The 26,157-nt window shown below is 34.8% G+C and overlaps 1 protein-coding gene across 5 annotated transcripts in view; it reads left to right on the top strand.

The window, feature by feature from the left end:
* Positions 1-26,157, top strand: part of TRIP4 (thyroid hormone receptor interactor 4) — a 47,039-nt gene that overhangs the window by 6,374 nt on the left and 14,508 nt on the right. For 4 of the 5 annotated variants that reach the window (XM_039865318.1, XM_039865316.1, XM_039865314.1 and 1 more), the window contains exons 4-11: positions 4,130-4,342; positions 5,829-5,907; positions 8,079-8,208; positions 10,111-10,326; positions 13,549-13,675; positions 17,178-17,365; positions 20,446-20,570; positions 21,619-21,710. In XM_039865318.1, the coding sequence (XP_039721252.1) occupies positions 4,130-4,342; positions 5,829-5,907; positions 8,079-8,208; positions 10,111-10,326; positions 13,549-13,675; positions 17,178-17,365; positions 20,446-20,570; positions 21,619-21,710 (1,170 nt within the window). The remainder of the gene's footprint in view (positions 1-4,129; positions 4,343-5,828; positions 5,908-8,078; positions 8,209-10,110; positions 10,327-13,548; positions 13,676-17,177; positions 17,366-20,445; positions 20,571-21,618; positions 21,711-26,157) is intronic. The other variant, XM_039865315.1, reaches the window with a different exon arrangement.

Genomic DNA, 26,157 nt, shown 5'->3' with positions numbered 1-26,157 from the left:
AATCTTGTTAGAGTAAAAGTAAAGTGGAAGCATAAAGAAAATATTTTTTGGTCAGTGTGATGAACAATGGATGAAATTTTTAAAGCCTTATTTCATAATTTTAAAAATAATTATGAAAGTGTGATAGTAAACTTTGAATAAATTAATTTTTAACATCTAGGAAAGAAAATTGTTGAAAATTATATGAGAACTATTATTTATGTTTTCTCCTTTGAGTTGATTTCCTAAGCATGCTTTTTAAGAAAATTCTAGTTCTGTTTTTAAATGGTATCGATAAATATTTTTTAACTTATATATGCCAATCCTTTTAAGTCTTTCTTTTAAAAAATTCTTTAATCTTTTAATTTAGTCAATTCTGTGTTGCTCCAATCTGTTTGGTCAGCTCACTCATTTATAAATCTTAAAGAAGTGTGCATTGGTTGTGATATTTCTGCTGCTACAACCTAGTTTTTAGTGTGGTAAAGGCAATCTTAGTTTGACAGAGTATTTCACTATTTATATTAATGGCCCTTAATGGATAAGATGCCTCGATGCTTGCTATTAAGTAGGTTTCATAAGGAAAAATAAAAGCTGGGGTTCACTCTTAAGTTCCCAGACTTGGGCAGGTAAAGATCTTCAAATTAATAATGATTTAACATTTAATTTTATATCTCCTAATGTTTTCAGAGCATATTACCCCTCAACAACCTGTTTCTGAGTCTATATTTTGTCCTTAAGTGTTTTATACGCATTAAGCAAACTTGGAAAATAAATTTGAAAAAACGGTTTATCCTTTATACAGTAATTTCTCATTAAAGCTGTAGTGTATACTGAAGTGGTGAATACTGAACCTCCTAGGGGAAATAGAAAGTTAGGTTTCAGGGAGCCTCTGGTCACAACAGTTCCATCAACCAATTACTACCTAATCTTATTTTATGTGTGTTTCTGTTTAAAGACACTTTATTAAATATATACTGTTAACTCATTAACATTGAACTCATGGCCAGCAGCACTATAACTCATGCCTGAAGAAAGCTTATTTAAAACATCTTTTTTTGTATATAAGATACAGTCTTCTCATGCTTAAGACCACTAGACAGCACTTCAGCACTATGCATGGGAGTCATTTTAAATGGTGAAATCACCAACAAAAAGCACAAAAATGCAAAAAAGTGGCACCAAAAAGACTAAAAAGAAGATAGTTGTTTACAGTATGAGCACTAAAACAAGAAGGCAGATCATTCCCTTGCTGTCCTTGGCTGGAAATATGTACATTTGGTAACTCATTTTTTGCCGCTGTGCATGTCCCTGATTAATCATGAAAGCACCTGAAGTATTGATTTGGAAGTTACAAATTTTAGCAAGTAGGCACATTCGCGGATCTGGAACCACGAGTAATGATGATGAAATTGGATTTACAGTTCCATTTTTGGGCATGTAAGTAAAGCTGTCTTCAGCTTCCACACGCAGTTCATTTGGTTATCCAGAAATTTTTATTGCAAGTCTACTGTATGTCAAGAACTGATTTAGGTTATTAGAAATATAGCAATAAACAAGACATATTAGGTTTTTCTTGCTCTCTTAGAGTTTACAGTTTAATGGTTCAGGGGAAAAGTAGTGAAGACAATCAAAAAAAATTTAAAGCAATTATAGATTGTGACAATTGCTATGAAAGAAGTAAAAAGAACAGTGATATAGGCAATAACTTGTGGAATGGGCATTAGTTTAGATAGGATATTCAGGTAAAGCCTCTCCGAAGGACTGAAATTATAGTTAAGACCCAAACATGAAAAGGAACCAGTATGTAAGGAGATGAACTAGGAACCATGAAGGTAGAAGGAATAACAAGTGCAAAGGGGAGATGGAGAAAAGTGTTCTAGGAAGCATCAGAAGCCCTGTGTGCCTGGAGCATTGTGAGCAGGGAAAGAATGATATGTAAATGAAGTTGGAGAGCACCTGGAGGCCATATGTAAGGCTTTAAATATAAGTCATAAAGTAGCTTGGATTTTATTCTAAGCACAATGGCAATCCAGTGATGATTTTAAGCAGTGGGCTGATGTGCTATGAATTTTCTTGCCCTGTTTTCCCTTTATGTCTCTTTCTCCTCGATAAATAGTTATTGACATTATGTATAAGAAACTAATCAAAGCCAAACTCTCCATCCCACAAATACCTGATTTTAATGTAACTGGATACTTTAATGAGAGTCATATACAAATTTCTGCTGAGAGGTTTTAATCTGTTCACTACCATCCCTATGAGCCAAAGATATAATTAACTAGTTCGAAAAATTGCGACCTGCTAGATTAGATAAAATCTTTAGCATTTGTCTTAGATTTTAATTTTTACCTAAATTGTCTTATCGATATTATCTCTATATCTCCACTTTAGGCTTTGGACATTAGAGCACTTCACATCTATACTTACCAAGGAATTATTCTCTTCCTTGTTAGTATTATTCCATCCACTAGAACTCTTGAGATTTTTCTACAGTGAAATTTTAGTCTTTGGAAAATATTGAGAAACTCAATTTAAAGGGAAATAATACCACAGCATGGAAGAGTTATCTATACACTTTAAATGTCAGAAGCTGCTATAGTTCGAATGTTTGTGACCACCCTGCCACACATACACATTCACATGTTGAAATGCCAATGCATAATGTGATTGTATCAGGAAGAGGGACCCTTGAGAAGTTCTTATATCATGAAGGTGGAACTTCCATAAATGTAATTAGTGTACTTATAAATAAGAGACCCCACAGAGCTTCCTAGCCCCTTTTACCATGTGAGGATACAGTGACTTAGAAGTCATTTCTGTGATGTGGAAGAGGGCCCTCACCCAACCATGATGACACCTTGATCTTGGACTTTCAGCCTCTAAAACTGTGAGAAATAAATTTCTGTTGTTTATAAGCTACCTAGTCTGTCGTATTTTGTTATAAAACCTGAATGGACTAAGTCAGAGGCTGATAAATATATTTCCCTTTTTAAACTTTTTATTTTGTGACATACAGAACTTGACAGATGGATGAAATTTTCACAAACTGACCCATACCTATATAGCCAGAAACGGAACATTACCATTACTTTCGAAGACCCCCAGTGTGCCCCAAAATGACAACCCTCCCAAAGGAAACACTTTCTTGACTTCCAACATCATAGATTAGTTTGGCCTGCTTATGAACTTTGTATAAATGGAGCTAAATAGTATGTACTTTTTTGTGTCTTGCTTCTTTCAATTAACATGGTTTTTAAGAATTATCCATATTGTTTTATATGGCTATACTTTTTCATTCTTATTGCTGTTTAAGATCCTACTAAGTGAATATATCAATATACTGTTAAACATTGGGGTAGTTTCTAGTTCCAGTGCCGCAGTGAACATTCTTATATATGTCTTTTGATAAGAATATTTACACATTCCTGTTGAGTATATATCCAAGAGTTTAATTTTTGGGTCGCAGGATATGCATATGTTCAGCTTTAGTAGATACTAATTTATACTCCCACCAACAGTATATGAGAGCTTTAATTGCTCTGTATCCTTGCCAACACTCTGCATTTTATGTCTTTTTCAATTTAACCTTTCTGATTGGCATATTGTATTTTGGTTTTATTTTGCATTATCTTGATGACTAATGAACTTAAGCACCTACTCATGTGACTGTTGGCCATTTGGATATCTTTTATGAAGTTCCGGTTTAGGTCTTTTGTCCATTTTTCTGTTATGTTATCTGACTTTTATTGAGTCCATTTTTATTGATTTTTCTTAATTTATTCATAGTTTATTCAAATCTGTGAATATCAAATGCTTTTAGAGGCATTTTTGTTTCTTATGATCTTCAATTTAGCTATGCTTAAATATGTCATATAAACAGCTTTTACTGCTACATTTACCTCCCACCAGCTGTAATATAGGGCTAAAAGCTACTAGCAGAAAAAGCAAGGTATGTTAGCTAGTTTTTCTAGAGCAAAACCTTTCCTCAAACCCTGATTATAACAAATTTGCATTTTTCCCACTCCCTTCCTTCTTTCCTCATTCCTGGGTAGTGTATAAGTTATTATTGAACAGAACTGAGGTTTTTCTCTCAACTCTTTTCATTGTCATTAATTATTTGATGTTACCTGTGATGTTTTTATACAATTAGGCACAAGAGAACAGTAACTCCTTAAAGAAGAAGACGAAATTTGTCAGTTTATACACAAAAGAGGGACAAGACAAGCTTGCAGTCCTGATCCCTGGTCGCCACCCTTGTGATTGCCTGGGCCAGAAGCACAAGCTGATCAATAACTGTCTGATCTGTGGACGTATTGTCTGTGAACAAGAGGGTTCTGGCCCTTGTTTATTCTGTGGTACTCTGGTAATCGTTTCTTTTCTATTTTGTTTTACTATGCTTTGGTTTAATAAATAGGGACATTTACATCCCTAGTAGTTTCTCTTTTTTCATAGTAAATGGAAACTATAGTAGCAGGAATTTTTTTAGTCAGAAACCCAAGGTTATATCCTATTACTGAGCCACTTAGAAGGATTTTGAGAACACAAATGGTTGAGTGATGCAAGTCTTGTATCAGATTAACTTTAGTTCAAGAAAACTTTAAGGCCTAAAATGTCAAAATTTTTTGTCAGTCTTCAGATATAGAGCATATCCCCAGGAAAACAACAACTATGACATAATCCTTGGGTCGTTAAAGCTTCTTTTTCCAGGACACCTTCTCTTTATAGTTCTGCATTGTCTGAGAGAATGACCTCAAGAGTTTAACAGTAACGACTCTCTTACAAACACCATAGTGAGTTATCTAGAAAGCTTATTCTGCCAGTTGAGCTGGCTGGCAGAAGCAATGACATTTGGTGTTGGTGAAGGCATCCATTTTATATTGTTTTCCCTTCTCTTTGATTGCTTCGTTTGGGGCCTTTCATTTTTTAATATGCTCAGAGAACAAGCTGATAGACAGTGGATGACCTGAAAAATGTAATGTCTACTATCAAAAGTGTTCATAAAATGGCAATAAATGTCCTCTCATATGGGTCTTTCTCTAGAGAAATACCCAATAGTTGCTGGCAGGAATTCTGTGTGCCACTGAGGCAAGTGTTAGGAAGTACAATGTTTTCTGTTAGATCCCTTGGAGACCTAACAATTTAAGAAACAGTAATGTAAAGCAGATTGGCCTTGAAGCCTTACAGTTTTATAAGCCTTGTATGAAACAGTTTTTAACCCCTTCTTCGCCTCCTTTTTTACAGTTGCAGTGATTTTACAATAAATAGAACTTTTTCCTTGCTTAATATAGTCATTATTTTACAATATTTGAAGGCAGAGAAACAAAATATACTTAGTATGAAGGCTAGACTAGTTTTCACTGGTGGCACTATAATTTGCTGCTTTTTCTGCTTTCTAATAAGATATCTGTTTATAGTTTGTAAGACTTGGATTTCATGATTAGAACTGACAGCTTTTTAAGAAAAAGTGGTATTTTTTCCATTATTCTCATTGATGGCAAATCTTTGTCCTTTGAAAACAGGTTAGATTTTGTTTTTTAGCTATCAAGTCAGTCAGAGACACTTACAGTGAGATCAGTTTTATTTATTGGGGCGACACTGGTTTTTTGTATGGTTCATGAAGAGAGAAACAGAAAGATACTAGGGCAAAACTCATTTGGAGATACATAGGTAGGTAGATGTATATATACACACATATATTTTGGGGGGGTGAGTATGTTTGGATAAAGAATCACCAACAGTCTCATTTTATTGCCATATCTAATGTGTAATTTAAGGTCACTTTTAGGTCTATCAAGCAAACAGTATAATTTAACTATTGGATCATGTGTCTTGCTTTTATTGCTTTATAGGTATGTACTCGTGAAGAACAGGATATTTTACAGCGTGACTCAAATAAGAGCCAGAAACTGCTAAAGAAGCTTATGTCAGGTTGGCAGCAATCTTCTGATTAGATTACTGTGGTGATATATACATTTTGTTGTATCTGTGATTATTCTCTTTCTTGTATCCTTGTATGCAAGATGCAGTTTATTTACTCATTTTATATGCTTATTTATTCTATAAGTTTATTTACTCATTTTTTAAAGAAAATTATTAAAACCATATAACACTGAGCAAAAAAACCCTAATAATGGCAATGGACTATAACTCAAAGAATAAAATTAATATTCTGAATTAACTAAGTTAATAAATGGGGAAGAAGAGATAACTCTTTCTTAGAAAAGAATTCTAATTAGTAAAATGAAGAAATGACAGTAATAGAAAATCACCATTAGAACACCATAGTAGTAGTAATTGCTACAGTTAAGCTATACCAATGGATGCTAAAATTGTTGGGTGAAAGTTTAAGAATAAGAGATTTGCAAGGTCACGAAAGACAAGGAAAGAAAAGAATTGTCACAGATTGGAAGAGACTAAGGAGACTGACAACTAACTATAATGTAGGATCCTAAATTGTATCCCAGAACAGAAAAGTAACATTAATGGAAAAGATATTGAAATCTAAATCTAATTAAGTTGTACTAATGTTAATTTCTTTTGATAATTGTACTGTAGTTATGTAAGATAAGATAGTAACATCAAGGGAAGCCGAATGAAAGTTACACAGAAATTCTACTCTTTGCAACTCTTTTCTAAGTCTTTTATAGTCGAAAAACATGATAAAAATAGTTAAGGACATTTTAAAAGGGAAAAACAATGTATTCATCACTTTCTACTTATGCAAATTTTTTTAATGTATGAATACTTTGGTTGGTATTTATAAGGTAGCAATCAGTGTGTATAGAATTTTGTTTTTCCATTTTTTCAATTAATATTTTATGATTAGCTTCTGTGTTGCTAAATAGTCTTCATATTTATTGCTTTTGTGGCTAAAAATGTAATAACTTGATTTATTGTAATTCGATTACTTATTTCCCTGTTACTGGATATTTTGACCCTTTCCAAGTTATAAATAATACCACAAGTGGTCACCTTTGTTAATATATCTTTTTATTTCCTTGGGATAAATTCCTAAGAATGGGATTACTGAGTTAAAGAATATCATTTTTGACACACAAGATGTATTTGCCATATCACTTTACCAAAATATTGTATAATATACAGCAATACTAGAATATTATTGAGTTTTGACATTTCAAATTTAAAAATTTTTATAGTTGTAATTTTTAAAATTTATTAATGAATTTGAACATGTCTCCATATTTTTTCAATTAGGATTTCTTTAAGGTCATTATTATGAGAAAAGGTAGTTCTAAGTGCTTTTCATATATTCAGAATACAAGAATCTTTTTTTTTTTTTTTTTTTTTTTTAAAGGAAAGATTTGACAGGAGTTTGGACAGGCCTGGAGTTTTAGGTAAAGAGAAAAGTCAGCCCTTATTACAGCCTAGTTTTTCTAACAACTTTTAGATCTTGGTTTAGATCATAATTTATGGCTCTCTTTTCTGGGATATATAGATTTATAGTATGCTGTCACAAAGGAGATAACACATGGGCCAAGGAATGAATGTGGGCTTTAGACTTAGACCTAAGTTTAAATTTTGTTTCTACCTTCTGATTTCTGAGGGAACTCAGTAAATTTTTCCTCTCTGGACTTCAGTGTCTCTTTTTTTTGAACTTCAGTTTCTCATCTGTAAAACAAAGATAATACAAACTGTATAACAGGGTTATTCTGAGGATTAAATAATATAAGATATATTCAGTGCCTAAGCATCTAGTAAGTTCTCATTATTCTGTCTTCCATTATTTAGTTTTTAGTTTCGATATGTAAAAGTATATTTAAAGGTAATATTCAGCCCTACTCAATAGTTTTTTTGCTTATAAGGCATTTTTATATTGTGTTTTTAAACAGTATCTTAGTGATCCAAATTTCCATAAGGGAAGAAATGGACTTTAACGTTTATCGAGAACCTATTATATGTCAAGCATTGTTTGGTTTGGCAAGTAAAGCCTGGCCTGTGTACTTGTTTGCTTTCCATTGAAATGAAGGCTGTCAGCCATCAGGGCACACAGATTTCTGATATTTTGTTCTTTGCTGCACAGGGATACAACTAATTTGTATTATAGGCTGACACCATTTGATTTCCTTATTGAATTTCAGGGACGGAGAATTCTGGAAAGGTGGACATCTCTACCAAGGACCTTCTTCCTCATCAAGAATTGCGATTTAAGTCTGGTCTGGAGAAGGCTATCAAGCATAAAGACAAACTGTTAGAATTTGACAGAACTAGGTATCATGTGGTTACAATAAATGCTAAGAAGTAGACTAGTCCACAGGTTCTGCCCATTAAAACATTATTTTGACACTTGATGCATTCTTAGCGGTGGAGTATGAAAGTTTACAGGAAAAGAAGAGCTGGCTGCTTTACATTAGAGGCCTACATGTTGGTTGGTTTGGAATCATGTTTGAATAAGAAAGGGTCCCAAGAGGATCCCACCCTGCAACATTTTTTGATTTTTAGCAAATGCTAGTATAATCCCTAGAAAGTGGCTTTGGGTTGACAGAATTCCTCACTTGTTTCACTGGCAGCCATTAGTCAGCCAGCATATATATATTAGAGTGGCTGCTATGGGCAAATTGTTGTGCTGGGCTGTGGAGAATCTATAAGAAAGTTGCCCCTGGGAGACTATATATAACGCATGACTTACCCTTCCCCTTCGACACTAAATGTGTTTTCTGAATCAATGATCAATATATTAAAATGTTCCTAAGTCGACTCTTAACACTCCTACACTTTTGTCATTTAGTCCACTGACTTCTTTTTTAGGAGAAAGATTTATAGATTTGCTAGTTCTATTTTTTATTTCTTTCTCTTTTTTCCTTCTTTTGAACCAAATATGTATTGAAAACCAGTTAATGGTTAAAAAATGTTTAAACAAGACTTATATGCTCATTTCTCAAATGGCCATGCAAGAATGTAAGAGTCCTTAGAGAGACTCTGAATCTCTTACTTATTGTAACTGACCTGGTAATCTCTTCCTGGCATTATAATCCTTTGGTTAGACATACCTACTACTTCCAAATCATTTGCTATGAATACATGAGATAAAACTTTGAAAGCTAGTCCTTAAATAAGTCTATCACATGGTTTGTCACTCCATATTCACTCTTAATCTTTTAACTATCACTTTTAGCTCTACTCAGTAAAACTTATTAGAAATAGAAATGGAGTACATTTGTTGATAAATAAGAACTGGAACAGGATCTCTCCCTATTGATATTGTCCCTTTGCTAATGTGTTCAAGGGCATTATTTAGGTTCACATACAGGACCAATTTTTCCTGAGCCCTCTTAAACTTCCCACTCTCAGTCTACTTTAAAACTTGTATAATTCCAGCTGAGTCCTGAAAAATTTATGTCAATGTATTAATATGATTTTAGTATTTCTCTATGCTTATGTATATTGCTAATTTGTAATCAGAAATCCAGTCTCAACTGGATTTGTAACTTTGGAGTAGTCACTTCTGTGAGCCCTAGGTTTATTATATGTAGGATGAAAGTGGATCATCAAGATTCCTTCTAGTTCTCCATTTCTTTGTTGGTATCATCTTAGAAATAGACCTGATTATTGTATCTTGGCACTTGGTCCAGTGTCTTAGGGATTGGAGATGGGGGCAATGGGGTTGGAAATTGACATATAGTACAGTAATAGGATGTCCTAAGAGTAAGCCGCAGGAGTGAGAGTCCAGAATAGAACTCCAGTTTCTAAGGGAAGGAGCAGCAATCAGGCCTAGCAAGAAGAGACTGGGTGTCCCTATTTTAGAAAGACTAGGATATCAAACCAAGACGTGAACTCAGATGCAGCGAAATGAGGCAGACGCTCAGTTATCAAATGGTGTCGGCCAGTTTAGGAAGAAGAGTAGAAGGACCATGAATTATGGTGCTGTGTCTTCTGCCTGAGGGTGAGATTAGTTCTAGGAGCTGAGCTGAGCCTGCAGGGGGTATAAGATATATGCAGAAGCTGGGAACCGGGTTGAGCTTGACCTGATTTTGGAGCATTCTTGGGCATTCATATTTGAGGTAATAACCTTTAGGATAGCAGAAGAGTAAGCTATCTTGAAATAGTTTCCCAATAATTGAGTCCTTATTTGTCAACAGGTAACCTAATTGCTATGTGTGATTTTTTTCTTAGCATTCGAAGGACCCAAGTCATTGATGATGAGTCAGATTACTTTGCCAGTGATTCTAACCAATGGTTGTCTAAAATTGAGCGGGAAACTCTACAGAAGCGAGAAGAGGAGCTGAGAGAATTTCGACATGCCTCTCGGCTCTCTAAGAAGATCACCATTGACTTTGCAGGCAGAAAGATTGTAGAAGATGAAAATCCACTAGCTGAGTATCATAGCAGGTAAGTGGGCAGGACCAGAAAGGGTATGAAAGAACAGAGCAGTTTGACTGTAAAGGATTTGACTCCTCTAATGGATGTGTTATTTTTGTTGATTTTTAAAATAATATATTCATTTGGAATAGAAACATGTAAGAGTAGCTTAAGAAATTTTTGAAAATGAACAGGGAGAGAACTTGTCCTGGTAGATAATTACTGTAGTTTTATAAACAACTTTTTAAAACAAGGTACATTTTGAGCACAGAAATAGATTAATGAAACAGTAGAATCCAGAGACCAGTGTGTCTGCATTGTGCATGGGTGTGTGTCTATATATGTGTAAATTTAGTCATCGATAAAGGTAAAATTTCTAAACAATAAAGAAAGAATTAAATATATGATGGGATGATTGGCCACCATCTTAGAAAAAAAATCTACAGTAGATTTCTACCTTGAATCTTTACCTGTAAAAAGTTTGAAGAGTTCAATGTAAGGGATCAGAAAGAAATATAGAAGAGTATATTTCTAGTTTGGTGTGATCTCTTTCTAAGCAAGTTACAAAATCCAGAAGTCAAAAAAGCATAAGATATTTTAAACATAGTAAAAAAGTACCAGACTTAGAGAAAACATTTTAAACATTTTTAACAAAGAGTGATAGCCATACTATATAAAGACCTCCTGTAAATTAAAAGAAAAAGACAAAAAAAATCCAGTAGAAAAATGGGCAAAGACTAAGAACTGGTAATTTACAGCTAAAGAAATACAAATAGTCATTAAATGTTTGAAAAGATTCTCAGCTAGTTAGGGAAATGCAGATTTTTAAACATAATGTATCATTAAGTTGACTGAAATAAGATATATATAATATTGCATAATCTGTGAATGTAGGAAAGTGAATATGCTCTCTTACTGTGGATGGAAGTGTTAAAATGGTACAGCCTCAACACCAAGAGCAAACTCTTAATGTGCACTGTGGATTCTGGGTAATAATGATGTGTCAACATAGGTTCATTAATTGTAACAAATTTACCACTCTAGTGAGAGATGGTTGATAATGGGGGAGGCTCTGTGAGTGTAGGGGCAGAGAGTATGTGGGAAATCTCTGGACCTTATGTTCAATTTTCTTATGAACCTAAAAATGCTTTAAAAAATAAAGTCTATTGAAAAAATTTCCATTATGACCAATTCCAAGTTACCAACATGAAATCACTAAACTTATGATGAAAGATATGTATATTGGCTCCAGCAAAGTACTGAAAGGAAAGCACATTGAGATCTCACCATGTTTTCTATTTTAAAAATGACACACATTCATTCTCATTCTCTCTCTCTCTGTCTCTCTCTACCTCTCTCCCTCCCCCTCCCTTCCTTCCCCTTTCCCCTTCCCCCCTCTCCTCCCTCCTCTCTCTCTCCTCACCACGCCCCTCCCACCCCCCCACAGCTGGGTATTGGTAAACACAGTAATATTTCCCACAAGCCCAGTCCTTGGCCCTTCTCTTTCATACCTGGCAAATTTATCATAGAATTTTCCTAAACAAAGATTATTCTCTCCCTCAAAGGAATTCTACGACTAGCTTCAAAATAATTATTTGTTTTCACCTATTACATCTATGATACACAGATATAAAGAAAAAAATAAAATTATTTCTGGGTTATGGGTTTAGGAATTTTTCATTTTCTATTTGTATTTTCCAGGTTTTCCATAATAAACATGGATTGCTTTTATATTAATTTTTATGTTCAATAAAAAATGGTATAGGCTTTTAGAATTGAAATTGGACAGTATCCCAAAATTTAAATTGTGCATTCTTTTGATTTATCATGTACACACCAGATATCAAATGCTAGTTTCTTCATCCTCTTCTCAACAATTAAAAAAAATATTTGCCATTCTGATACATGAAAAATAGTATTTCATCATAATTTTTATGCACATTCCTATGTTTTGGTTGTATGCTAGTAAATGAACATTCTAAAAAATGTACTGATTAGCTGTTTGTATTATTTCTTTTAGAGATTCTGGAGTTCTTGCTATACTTACCACTATTCTGTATCTTACATCTATTTTCCTCCTTCAGATCCCACTGTCCTCATCCTGTTTTAGACTCACCTCTTCAAATTCTTTTACTTTTTTTTTTTTAGCTTCATGCCTTTGTTTCTGCTTTTCCCTTGGTTTAGAAATTTCTCCCCCAATCTTTTTTCCCTTTCAGATATCAGTACCTCTCTCTTGAACTCATTGGCACAACACATGGGATGACAGGATAATAACCACCAGCTAGACTGTGCCTGTTTCATAGTATTATGTCTCATGTTTTGTTCATTATCTTTATAGCTATCTTAAATCTGCCATTTAGATTCAAAGCTTCTTGAAGGCAGGAACCATGTCCTCTACACCTTTTAAGTTACCTTGCATATAAGAGGCTCCTAACAAATATCTCATTGTGTTCAAGGTCAGGTTCAGCCTTTCTTACTAGTAGAAGCTTTTTGTTACGTTTTGCCTCAGAATTATCATCAAACACATTTGTCAAATATCCAGTAGGGGAATAAAGCAGCAAATAATGTAGAGCTATAGAGTAGAATAAAGTAACTGTTCCTGCAAGACCTATGATCTCTTATTAACCAGAGGGATTATTTCCACAATTTTTAAATGAAAATTGTCACATTCTTTTATAGATTTCGAGCCAGATAGTCATAGCATACATGAACATAGGCACAGGATAACATGGGATACGTCTGGTGACTAAATAGTTAGTGCTACGGGACTTCTGAGAAAGGAGTAAGCACTTTTGCGCTGGACCGGTAGAGGGCCTCATTAGAACTTCTGGACCTCAAAGCAAGAATACAATTCAGATCAGCATGGAGGAGTGGAGAGAGGGACTCCGAATGGGCAGAGGAGTAATCGAATGTGTTGAGTAAATAGGCTGCCATTGAATACTCTTCTGTGGGTCAGACTGTTTCTAGGCTTTTCTAATCTTGGCATTTTTAATAATCTTGTTAAACAGATGAATTACTGTAGTATGCCCTACCTATTTTCTTAGCATTCTGGAACTTTTACTGACTCATATTACTTAAGATTCTTGGAATGAAGAAAAGGAAGTGATGGGGAGGAGCAAGGAAAGAGATCATTCATGGACCCCTCTTTGAATCTCAAGTTTTATTACTGTTGCAGGGTTTTATGTTGGTAAGTAAGGATATTCTGAGCATAGAACATTAACAATTATTGCATCTTTTGGTTTATTCTCACAGACTAGATGAGACAATACAGGCCATTGCCAATGGAAACTTGAACCAACCACTAACCAAATTGGATAGATCTTCTGAAGAACCTTTGGGCGTTCTGGTGAATCCCAACCTCTACCAATCCCCTCCCCAGGTTAGTGGACCTTTGTTCTAACTGATAATAAGAGAAGTTTGGGACCAGGTATTTCTTTAAAGTATGCCTGTTAATAGGTTTTAAATACCAATCTGCTCTCTCAATAGACCCACCAACCTTATTCTCTGGCTCATTTTTTCCAATTTTTTTGCAACGCTTCTGACAAATTGACCTTTATTATCTTTTGAGTATTTCCCAAGAGAAGGCTTTCTTAAGTACTATAGAGATTTAGCCAATAATTGTAGAGAATGTTCTTTCTCTACATTTTTAGAATATCGATGGTCTCATAGAGTGGTGTTTTAAATTAATACATTAATTCACATATTCAGTGTTATTCATTTTTCTATCAAGTACAGTGAACATCTGCTATGTACAAGCACAGTAGTAAGTGATCAACCAGACATTGCTTCTATCTTCGAAGAACTCATAGACTAGTAGCGGAAAAGATTACATAAGCAGCTCTAATGCTAATGGAGAGATAAATAAAGGTCAGTGGAAACCCACAGGAGGGAAAGACTACTTGCAGTTGAGGGCAATAAAAGAGGCTTTTATAAGGGAGCTGGCATTCATTAAAAGTAAATATCCAGGAAAATGGATGTTTGGGGAGAGTGGGTAAAACATTCCAGGCAGAATGAACTGTAGGAATAAGGCACGGGTACACAAAAGCATGGGGGGAAAAAATATATATGTATGTATGTATGTATGTATGTATGTATGTATGTATGTATGTGTGTGTGTGTGTGTGTGTATATATATATATATATATAAATGGGAAGAATGGAGGGGGGGGGGGGGGGAAGGGGGGGGGGGGGGGGGGGGGGGGAATGTGGTGTATTGTGCCATTGTTGTGCGTGGCATTGATGTTCTGTGACCGTGCCTTGCTGCTGACGATATGTCTCTTGTTAAAACCAACCCTAGATAGTACTCATAAAAGGGATTATCATGAGAAATAGAGTAGGATAGGCAGGTAAAACCAGATCACTACAGACCTTAAATGTTTAGCTAGGAAGTTTTCACATTTTTTTTTTTTTTTTTTTTAATTGTCATCATGAGCCATAAAAGGCTCTTTAATAGAGGAATGCAATCAGAGCAGTGCTTTGGGCAGCTTAATTGAAGATATTCATTCAGCACTGTATATGTGCCAGGTTCTTTGTTAAGTGCTGGGAAATTAAAAGGTAAAGGCCCAGCTCCTGTCCTTAAGGACTTCTAAAGGACTTCATATTTAGTGGGAAGATGTGTTTGCATACAAATAATTTCAGTTCATTAAGATAATTGGTGTGGTAGACACATGTCATGGGTACAGTAGGATTTTAGGAGAGTGAGTTCATAAACCCATTTAAAGGAGTCACAGAAGAAATAGTGTTTGAGAGGAGACTGAAAGAAGGATCTGGGGAGGGAATTCCTGATAGAAGGTACAACATGTACAAAGTCTCAGCATCTTGAGAGCATTGTAAGTTTGGAGAACCACAAGTAATTAATTATTGTTAGAAATTAAAATGAGCTAGTAGGTATATTAGTTTCTTACAGCATCTATAACAAAGTACCACAACTGGTTGGCTTAAGACAACAGTCTCAATACTAAAACCAAAATGTTGGCAGGGCCTGAAGGCTCTCTTGCCTCTTTAAGCTTCTGGTGACGGTAGGCATCCCTTGGTTTGTAGCTAAATCACTCTAATCTCTGTCTTCACATGGCCTTCTTTCCTGTGTGTCTTTGTCTCTCTGTGTGTTCTCTCCTTTTATAAGGACACCAGTCATTGGTATGACCTTATTTTAACTTGGTTACATCTTCAAAGACTCTTTTTCCAAATAATGCTGCTTTCACAGGTTCTGTGTGGATATAAACTTTGGGGGGATGCTACTTAACCCAGTACAGTAGGCAACATCTTGTCATGAAAGCCCTTATGTCTCATGCTAAGGAGTTTGGTTTTATCCTAAAGTAGGCAGAGTCCTTGAAGAATTTCATCAGAAGATTGGCTTGACTTCCATGCCTATGTAGAGAATGGATTGGAGGGAGGAGTAAGAGTAGAATCAGGGAAATTGCTAAAAAGGTTATTGCAGTAGCACAGTGGAGAGATGATGAGGGCCCAAATTAGTGTTGTAGCACTAGTAGGGCAGTAGAGAGCTTTTTAAAGGCTGAAAATCTAGATGAGACCAGTTAGTAGGCTCTGTAATAGTATTATTGAAAAGTAATAAGAGATTAATTTAGCGGAGTGGCTGTGGGAATAGAGAAAAAGGTAATATAAACAAGAACAGTAATAGAGATAGAACAGAGAATTTGGGCAGCAGAATTATTCAATTACCAACATTTTTATGAAATCACTTATTATTCCTGTAATGGATCATTTATTTCTTCCTCTGTGTCCCCAGTTAAGGGCTTACATCCCTGTGTAGTATTTACTCATTTCTGCCTTATATTTTGGATAGTTATTTATCTGTCTTTAAGTTCCTTGAAAGCAAGGACCATATCTTTTTTATATTTTATATGTCTCACTACTTTGTGTACTTTTCATATAGTTAAGTACTCAAATGTTTATGTTTTTTTAAGATAGGACATAATTGACTAAAGTCATAAAATTTTATTGCAGAAAGAGTGTTAGAGATTTATTTAGTCCAACCCTATCATTTTATAGTTGAGAAGACTGAAGAAACCTTAGGAGTTAAATGATTGCTTGGAATTTCTAGACTACCACTCTAGCATTTTTCCCCTTTATAAATTACTGAATAAAAAGTCAAGAAATTAAGACAACTAACCCCAACCTCACCATTCTAATAAAACCTTTTTTTTTTTCTCCTTAAATTTCAGAGCACTCAGTCTTCTTGCTCTGGAAGGAAGAAACATTAACCTTTGTCATTCTCTAACTGAACTATTGCCAAGACTCTTCAGTCTCCTGTAATTACCTGTACCCTGTGATTTTCTATTTTCTTTACTTGATGGGAACCTTGTTTCAGTAGTATTTCATCCTCTTTTTTAGAGGACAAGTTGTTCATTTCAGGGTAAAAGAAAACTTCATGCATCCACTAGTCAGAAATGCTGCCCCGGCAGCATCTGTTTGTTTTTACCATAGTACCAGCATGTGATCCTGCCCCTAAGCACATGAAGAATGTGCAGACCAAAATGTTGAACCTTCATTTGGCTGATAGATTTATGTTGAGAAATTGTCCAGAAACTAATATGGATCATTAATAAGCATAAAATAGAAATAATTACAGACCAATTATTTGGTCTGATAGTTGTACTGTTGCTGGAATTCAGAAGCTATGTATGGAGATTTCAACATTCTAATTACCTTTAAATTGGGACCTTATCGTCATACCTGGGGCTCCTACTGATTTATACTTTCACTTTTTTTGGCCTTATTTCAGACAAAGATAGGCTAAAATTTTCTAAGGATATGTTCCCAGTATGATTTCTTCATTATTAGCATTCATCTCATTTTGTACACCTACTCCAGCTTCTTCCTTTGTCAGAACTGTATATTTGTTTTTTTTTTTTCCTGTATAGTGGGTAGACCAGACAGGTGCAACCTCACAGAAGAAAGCTTTCCATTCAGCAGGATCAGAGCTAGAGTTTAACTCATATCGGCACCAGTTGCGAATCCAGGATGAAGAATTTCAGGAAGGCTTTGATGGTGGCTGGTGCCTTTCTATGCATCAGCCCTGGGCTTCTCTGCTTGTCAGAGGGATTAAAAGGTAAGGATGGAATTGAGTCTCGGCAGTGAAAGATTTTACAGTGACATAAATTTCATTTAGAATTATGGGTAGGAATTATTTTTTCCAATCTACTAATGATTTATAATACTCTTTACTACATAGAACTTTAAGCAATATATTCATGTTACTGACTTGGTAACAGTTTTTTTTTTTTTTTTTTTTAACTGAACAGCTTAAAAACTTAAGTTAGAAAGGGTAAGGATCCTAGTAATAACAATAAATCTTTGGAAGAGAAGTCTGTTGCCAAAACTTCTCTTGGCATTGCGTTTCTAATATAGCTCTCAGCCACCTTAATGGTTTGATTGTACTTGAAATTCACAGTTTTAATGCCTGTTTATTAATTTTTTAAATAAATTAATAAATTAACAAAATCACTATCTTAACTGTGGTTTTGTCTGTCTGTCTATCTTATCTAACTATCTTTGTAACTATATCAAGAAACTATTTTACCACAAGTTCCTTTTCTTCAAAAAGCAGGAGAAGTAGGGAGAGTAGAGGTATAACAGAGTCTAGTCATTGTACCTGTTACTGATAGTAATAGCTTACACTTTTTTCATATGTTTTTTCTCAATTCAATTTTTAAAAATAGGTGTTTTTTTTCTTCTGTAAATGTAAATAGAAAATTGGAAAGTAGAGAAAAGTAGTTAGAAAAAGAAGGCTCACCTGTAATCCCATCACCTAGAAACAGCTACTATAAGCATTTTCAAGTGTTTAAATTTTTTTCTTATGTAAATTGTTATAGAGTGAGATCATAATACATATTTATGTTTGTTTTTCTTCTTGCACTTACTACAAAATTTTTCCTTTTTTATCCAGTTTTAATGAGATAAAATTGACATATAACGTTATATTAGTTTAAGGTGTGTAACATGATTTGATATATGTGTATATATTGCAAAATGATTGTCACGATGAGTTTAGTTAACATCCATCACCACTCATAGTTACCCTTTTTTTTGGATTTTGTAGTGAGAGCTTTTATGATCTACTCTCTTAGCAGCTTTCAAATATACAGTACAGTATAGTTAACTATAGTCATCTTGCTGTATATTACATCTCCAGGACTTATTTATAACTGGAAGTTTGTACCTTTTGACTACCTCCCCTATTTCCTTCTGGCAATCACCAGTCTGTTCTCTGAGTTTAGTTTTTTCAGATTCTACATATAAGTGAGATCACACAGTATTTGTCTTTCTCTGACTTATTTTACTTAGCATAATACCCTCAAGGTCTATCCATGTTGTTGCAAATGGCAGGATTTCCTTTGTTTTTATGGCTGTGATAATATTCCATTGTATGTGTATGTGTGTGTGTGTTGTGTATCACATTTTCTTTATCCAGTCGCCTGTCAATGGGTATTTAGGTTGTTTTTATGTCTTGGCTGTTGTGAATAATGCTGCAATGAATGTGGAGGTACAGATATCTCTTCCTTCCTTCTTATTTTATCTGTTAGAATTTTATATGTCTTGCAATTTCCTGACCCATTACAGTAATAACACCTTATATTTAAATAGAATTTTACAGTTTTCAAAGCTGTAGCTCTATGAAATAGATTAGGCCAGTATTATTACAATCTTGGACAAATGAGGACCCTTAGGCAGGCAAAGGTAAAGTAACTTGCTCTGAATTATAAAGCTAGTTAGTGATAGAGATAGAATTAGAGTTCAAATTTTTAAAGTGCTTTTTTCATTTTTACCGTAAGTTTCAGTTGTTTCTCTACTGTCTTGAAAGAAAATTTATTATCAGCATTTAGGAACAATGATTTGTTTTTTGGTATTTTCATGATTAGTTATGATTTTCCTCTTTCATTAAGGTTCATTACCATTTTTCTCCTCTCTTCAATGTCAGGCTTCCTTGCTTTGGCTTCTAAATGTTTCATAGTCCACATGTATGTTGCCATTAGAATAAATGCATGTGAATATACTTCTGCTCTAGGGCAGTAGGCCCTCAGATACCTGTTCTTCTCATTCAGTTCTCTGCATTTTAGGTGTCTTCCTTTTCTAAAGCCGAAAACCAAACAGCTTGCTTTCTGCTGAGGGAATCAGAATGTTTACATTTCTCTCATCCTATTTTGGATCTGTATTATTTAGATTTTTCACTGAAAAGAACAGGATGAGCAGCATCCAACCCACAATCAGTAACCCCACAGAAATAAAGTGGGTGGTTCTGCTACTTTGTGAGACTATTTTCTCAGTAACTCCTCAGGTTATTTGGTGTAGAGGGAAGGAATATATTGATTCATTCCTTGTTTACTGAGTACCTACTATGTGCCTGGCACTCTTCCAGTTCATCTATATTTGAAAACTAAGGATATGAGAAATTCCCTATTTCCCATTATAAGAATATCGTAGGGGATCAAGGTACTTTATTTTATAGATGGGAACTAAGAAAGAAACACCTTTTTATAATCCTTGGAAAGTAGTGAGTAATTAAATTCTTTTGAATGCATTCTATTATTCCACTTACAGATTCTTTCAAACTAGTCAACAGGTTGTTTATCTACAAAGAACAGCCTTTATAAAATACTTAGAAAATATAAATGAATGTAGTTGCAATTTAAAGAGTAAAGATAAGCATTTTTATTTACTTAAATTTTATTAAGTAATAATTATAAAGGTACTATTCTTGGGGAGCTATGTGTGGATGAGAATTTTTTCTGTCAGGTTGGAGAGCATTTAGTTAATAGATCTTCCAAGAAAAGGTTAGTCTTTGACTCAGAGAAAGGCAAGGATTTCCATTTTTGTGGAATAACCTAGATGCCTTTAAAGATAAGATTTGGATTGTAGAAGTCCTAAGATTAGTGAAAGATCCAAGTCTAAGTTATGGAGACCAGATTTAAAAAAAAAATAGGAGCTGAGAGGAATTATCTTTGTTCCAATGATAGGAAAAACTAGAGAACAGGTTTCATACTCAAGTGAAGGGTATTGTGGGAGAATTGTTTTTTGCAATGCTGAGGTATCCTCTAAAGAATTCTTTGTTCAACTAGATAATTTGCTTTATGTTATGAGATCCTTCAGGACACTAAAATGTAGATCCTTTCTACTAAATTTATATTTAAGAGTGGAAGGCAGAAGCTGGTATACCCCTCACAGAGGACGACTTTGGATAGCAGCCACAGCTAAAAGACCCTCTCCTCAAGAAGTCTCAGAACTCCAGACTACATATCGTTTTCTTCGTGGGAAAGGTAACACCCATATATTCTCTTTTCAGTCTTACTTTCTGGAGAGAGGTTATTGGCATTCATCTTTTTTCACTTGTGGCTTTTTTCCCCCTTGAAAGTAATTTTAAACTGTGTGTATGTGTTTAGTGGCGAATCATGTTCAAAGCATGAATTTGCCAAATAGTACAAATAAAAATATCAGTTCCCAACACCAGAAATCAACCAGTTATTCTTAACTTTATCTGAGAAAATTATCTCCATTTTTTTTTAATCTCCATTTTTTTTCTATGAGAGTAAAATGACTACTAAAAACTCTGGGATCTTTAGATTGGGAAGAATAGCCACAAATAAGAATTTTTATTGGGAGTGACCCAAATATACATCTGCTATTGGATTTGGACAGATCAAAGTTGGTTGACTTAAGCAGTGTATTTTGGGAATCACCCCAAGCACTCTCAAGAAGTCTCAGAACTCCAGACTACATATACTTCTGACCCTTGGGTATCTTTCCTTCCTCTTATCCAGCTCATATAGTTCTTACAAAGGTAGAATTAGATGATAATTACAGAACCACCTTGAAAAGTTTTTAAGAAACCAAGCTTTAGGAATCAAAAGTGCGTATTTCCGTAAAAATGTACTTCTGTTTTGACTGATATGACTGGCTTGTTTTAAATTTGTGTGTTATGACATTCTTAATGTTTTTTTTTATTACATTTTTATGGGTTTTCTCTTGACACCTGTAGCTTGTTTTCAAAACCCATCACCACCAACTCCAGTCTGATCCAGTTGAGTATGGTGGAATTGATTTGTTTGGAGTGAAGTTATGGGATCCCTGAACTTCATTGATTTGAGGGTAATTTTCCTATAGCTTAGGATGTAGATAGTGGACTAAGCTAGCCAATCATAATTTTATTTTTTGTTAAAATATGAACAATCGTGCCAAATAAAAACCTAAGTGTTTTCCTTATATCTATAAATAGATAATAGAGAAAATAATTTGTTTGAAATTGAAAACAGTTCCAGGGTCAAAAAGAATGAAATTTATCCAATCCTTCTGTTATTCTTGATTCAGATGTGGAATTTCCCAATGACTATCCATCAGGTTGTCTACTAGGCTGTGTATACTTAACTGACTGCTTGTCTCAGAATCAGTTTAAGGATCAGGTAAGTAAAGAATATTTCTCTTGGACAAATGCTTGGTTTGCCACTATAGCTGACCTATAGATCCTTCAATACAAAATCCTGGAGATAGTAAGGTGCTAGCAACTGAATTTAGGTATGTGAAGGGAATCTTATAAGTAGGAAGTATTGGGGAGAGAAAAGACCAGGAAAGAAACAGAAAACTTAGTGATGCTTTGGTTTCTTGTATATAGAGGACTGGTACATATACATTTCTTCATAAAAAGCTGTTGCCACAATCCAGCTAACAAGTATAGGGTCCTTATTCCTTATTAAAACTTTGCTGTTTTTGGTGAAGGAACTCTCCATTATCCCTTGAATTATTTCAATTAGGTGGTGAGGATGGTAGAATTTGTTATCACTTACTCTGGAATATTTGATCCAGGCCAGAGAATTCATGATAAGTATGTTTGAACACAGATTACTTGGACCATGCCAGGTTTGAGTGGGGGTATGTGTGTATGCGTGTGCGTGTACACATTGTATATGTATTTATGTATGTATTTTTATTTATTTTGATCACTAAAGATTGAACTGATATAACTAAAGTACATTTTTGAACAGCAGAGGGAGCTGAAGGACTTTAGCTTAACTGGAAATCTTGAAATTTAGAGCCTTACATTTAAACTCAGACTAGCAGAAATCCAAAATTGGAAGGTCCATCCTTGAAGCATGAAGAGTCTTACCTAATAATATGGTTTTCCTGTTCTTTAAATAGTTACTTTAGGCGAAAGCATTCCACCACTGTGCTTAAGAAAATATTATTCAGCTTAATTTTTCTCAGTAAATTCTTTGTTTTCTAGACTTATATGCCTTTCATTTATGTTATTACTGTTTGCTTTAAAAAAAAACTCTTCCTACCTCACTTTTTCTTTTCTTCTTACATTTTAGCCAATAGTTATTATCCCTTTAGTTTTCTTTCATTTACTTGTCGATTGCTTTGTCAGCCCTTCTCTGATTACTTTATGTTTATGAATATAGTACATACAATTTGGTGTGAGTTTTGACTCTCAGCCTTTTTTTCTGCTCTTAGTACCAGATCTAGGCAAAAGCATAGATATGTGGAGGTCTTGGCTTTCCCACACCCTCTGTCCTTATGGGCTTTTTGCCCATTTTTTTAGTATCTTCTTACCTCTCCTCCTCTCCCTTTTTTCAGGCTAGAAGTAATATAAAAATTCCTTGCATCGATGTAGGTTCTACAATTTTAAAGATGCTCACAGTCATTAACAGCTTAGTATAACTTAATGTATTATATTTTCTTAGGATATTTGCATTCTAAAAGAGAATCCAGCAGCTTCTGGAAGTGTGGGCGGTGATTTTTTTCTTTACTCTCATTTGTCAGTCAAGCAAACCACCACCTGATACAAAGTCAATTGATTTCTATTGCTAGACAGTTAGCCAATCTTCTTTCTGTCACAAATTTATGTAGAGAAGAGTAGGAAGCTATAATCTTAGTCTATGGAGTACCACAAGGCTTACAGGAATTAGAAATGTGATTAACAAAGCTTTTAGGTTTCTCAAGGATACCTGTTTTTCAGGGTAGCATGATAGTCCTCTTTTGAGCTTACGTTCTGTCTTTTATCCTGAGGCTGCTGAGGGCAGCACATAGAAGGGTAGGAATCCTCCCATATGTTTTCAGCTGGAGGTCCTGGCAACTCTGCTTGTGAATTTCCGTGATATATGACATTAGAATGTCCCAAAATGCCAGAATCCTCTGAGCTTCATCCAACACAGGAATCCTATGCTTATTTTCCCTATGGTTAGCTTTTCTGTGACTTTTCCCCATTGTTTTTTTTTCTGTGTTTGAGGGTAGCACGTGAATGTATTCAGAATTGATATTAGCCCTGTTTGGGGTTTATTTATTGGGTACGACTTTTAAAATTCATAGCTTTGGTATTTGGCTGTTTGGGAGGAAATTTCTTGAGCACCCTTGGTAATCTATCAATCTCTGAACTAGGATTCTATGGTTTAAGAAATGTGTTTGTCTAGTGTGTTTTACCAACTTTATTCTCATTTCTGCAAGAATGAGTTGAGAGTTTAGGAATAGTAGCTATAGACTAGCATTTCCCAAACTATTCCATGGCATAGGTGTTCTCTGAAAAAAAGGGAGAGCTTCCATGGACACAAACATTTGGAAAATGTATTCGGATTGAGTAAATATGTTTACTGCAAAACTTCTTAGAGGCCTTAATATGCTAGTATGCATTATGACTCTCTGATATAACTCTGATATATCCGGTGACTATAATTTGCAGTGTTCCCAAAATTTTTTAACCACATCGTCACACCACTCCCCTTCCCACAACACTTCCTACTTGCATACTGCAGAACCGGTATCTTGTGTCTTATACAGTTTAGAAAGTGCTAGTCTGGGTATGTTTGGGTTTCTTTTATCCTTGTAGGTCAGCTCATTGAGGAGACAGTTTCATGACCTGTGTCTTCTTTTTGCATCTCCACATTCATTTCTCATCACCCAGCTGAACTGTATTCTTTGAAAACCAGTATGGATCTAGTAATTTTTATTTCAACTGATACTAATTTCCTAGGTGACTTGGACCACATTTTTGTTCTCCATCTTATTACTAACTTTTCCTTTCCCCAAGGAAACTCAGTAATTTACTTCTCGACCTTGCATTCTTGTCCTTTCTTTGATCAGTTAAAATATACTAAGCCCTCACTATTTTTGGCATAGTGCGATCATTTAGTTCCTTAAAAAATAACAAAAGGTTTTATTAGTGATTGTTTAAAATCAAGTGCACTACACTGTAAGTAGCTTTAAAAATATGTGCTTAAAATGCTTTCCCCTGAGCTAAGAATTCATCTTCCTTTTATCTTCTAAGAATAGTATGGCTGGCATGGCTAATTTGTGCCAGAAAAAAAAATCCCACTAGACCTTCAGCGCTCCAGAGTAATAGCAGGGGATCAACCTAGACAAGGTAGGGAGTGCAAATGAAAGGGCTGTGGGCTCAACTCAGTAGAGAGAGGTAGAAGAGAGCCATCTAGTTAAAACTTCTGTATTCCCCTGGAAGGAACCCATGCCGTTTGCCAGCGTTTTATCTGCCAGCAGCAGATGTAAGCTCTCAAAAACAGCAGGGAGGATGTTGACTGCAACAATGCATCAAGGCTGTGGTTTGTAACCTCAATAGTAAGGCAGTTAAAACTTTTTTTTTTTAACAAAGACATTTTGATTGCCAAATCTATAACCATTAGCAGCTGTGGTTTGAACAGTTCTCTAGACCTAACAAGTTTTCACACAGAAAGTTGAATTGGTGGCTTTTGTTTCTACTGTCTGTGTTGTGTTTGTGCTATTTATATCCCTGCCTTCAATAGAAAATCTCATTTGTCTGAAATCTCCAACGTCATTGATTATTCAATTTCTTCTGTACTGAATCCATTCCTCTGCTACCAGTTTACTGACCCTTTAGTCCATTTGATCTTGGCATTTATAATAACCAAGACTCTATCTTTAAGGAATTATTTTGAAGCAGTTCTACTGCTGGGTGCCTGTGTAATCGACATCAGCAATAGATTGTAGTCTTCCAGTAGGGAAGACTTCTGTATGAATATCCAGCTGATATAGATCTTCACGAAGATTGCAGATACCATTTCACGTGTAGAAATCATTGGCTTCTGTTGCCAGTGGATAGTCTATAAGTCTGAGAGGTAAGAAATTAGAGAATGAAAGAAGTAATTAACAGTTAATATTCAAACCAGGGATTGGCTTTAAAAATACAGTCCCCAAATTTTCTTTTTAAAATATGTGAAAAGGTCCTCTATGTTGTACTGAGAAAACCTGCCAATTTATAGACCTAAAATGTACATCCCTAAAGGATCATGAGGACTGTATCTGAGACCCAGCAAGAGAGGAATTGTATGCCTGCCACAACTAACCTTAGGCAGTTCTTTAAAATCACAACTCACTTGTGTGAGACTGGGAATGTATTTTCAGAGTTCTGATGATGACTAGAACATTTACTAGAGTTTCTAGGTCAGAACAGACTATATTTAGAGTTTTTTGCAACCTGAACATCAAGTGCTCACTTAATGGGTTGAGGTCACCCATGTAAATTTTTTAATAATTCAGGAAGCATCAAGCTTTCTGTCATATTTATCCTGAAGAGAGAAAGGGAATATTAACACTTTTCATTTATATACATTTTTTAATGTTTAGCTTTGCATCTGAAATGAACATATAGTTCTTAGGTTTTTCTTCAGTATTTATTCATCAATAAATATTTGAGTACCATAAATCAGACACTGTTTTAGACATTGAAGGAGATAAAAAGTTGAATCAGCCATGGGTTCTATCAGAATATTTGAAGAACCACCAGGTACATAAGATATGTATGCAAACAACCAAATACAAAATAAAAAGCAAAAAAGCCTCTGAGGATCCAAAAGACTATGAAAAAGATGACTTTTGAATTAGCCT

The sequence above is a fragment of the Pteropus medius genome, unplaced genomic scaffold (assembly GCF_902729225.1).
Source record: "Pteropus medius unplaced genomic scaffold, Ma_sr-lr_union100, whole genome shotgun sequence".
Classification (NCBI taxonomy): domain Eukaryota; kingdom Metazoa; phylum Chordata; class Mammalia; order Chiroptera; family Pteropodidae; genus Pteropus; species Pteropus medius.
Note: the sequence above shows the minus strand (reverse complement) of the source record. Positions and strands in the feature narration are given on the sequence as shown.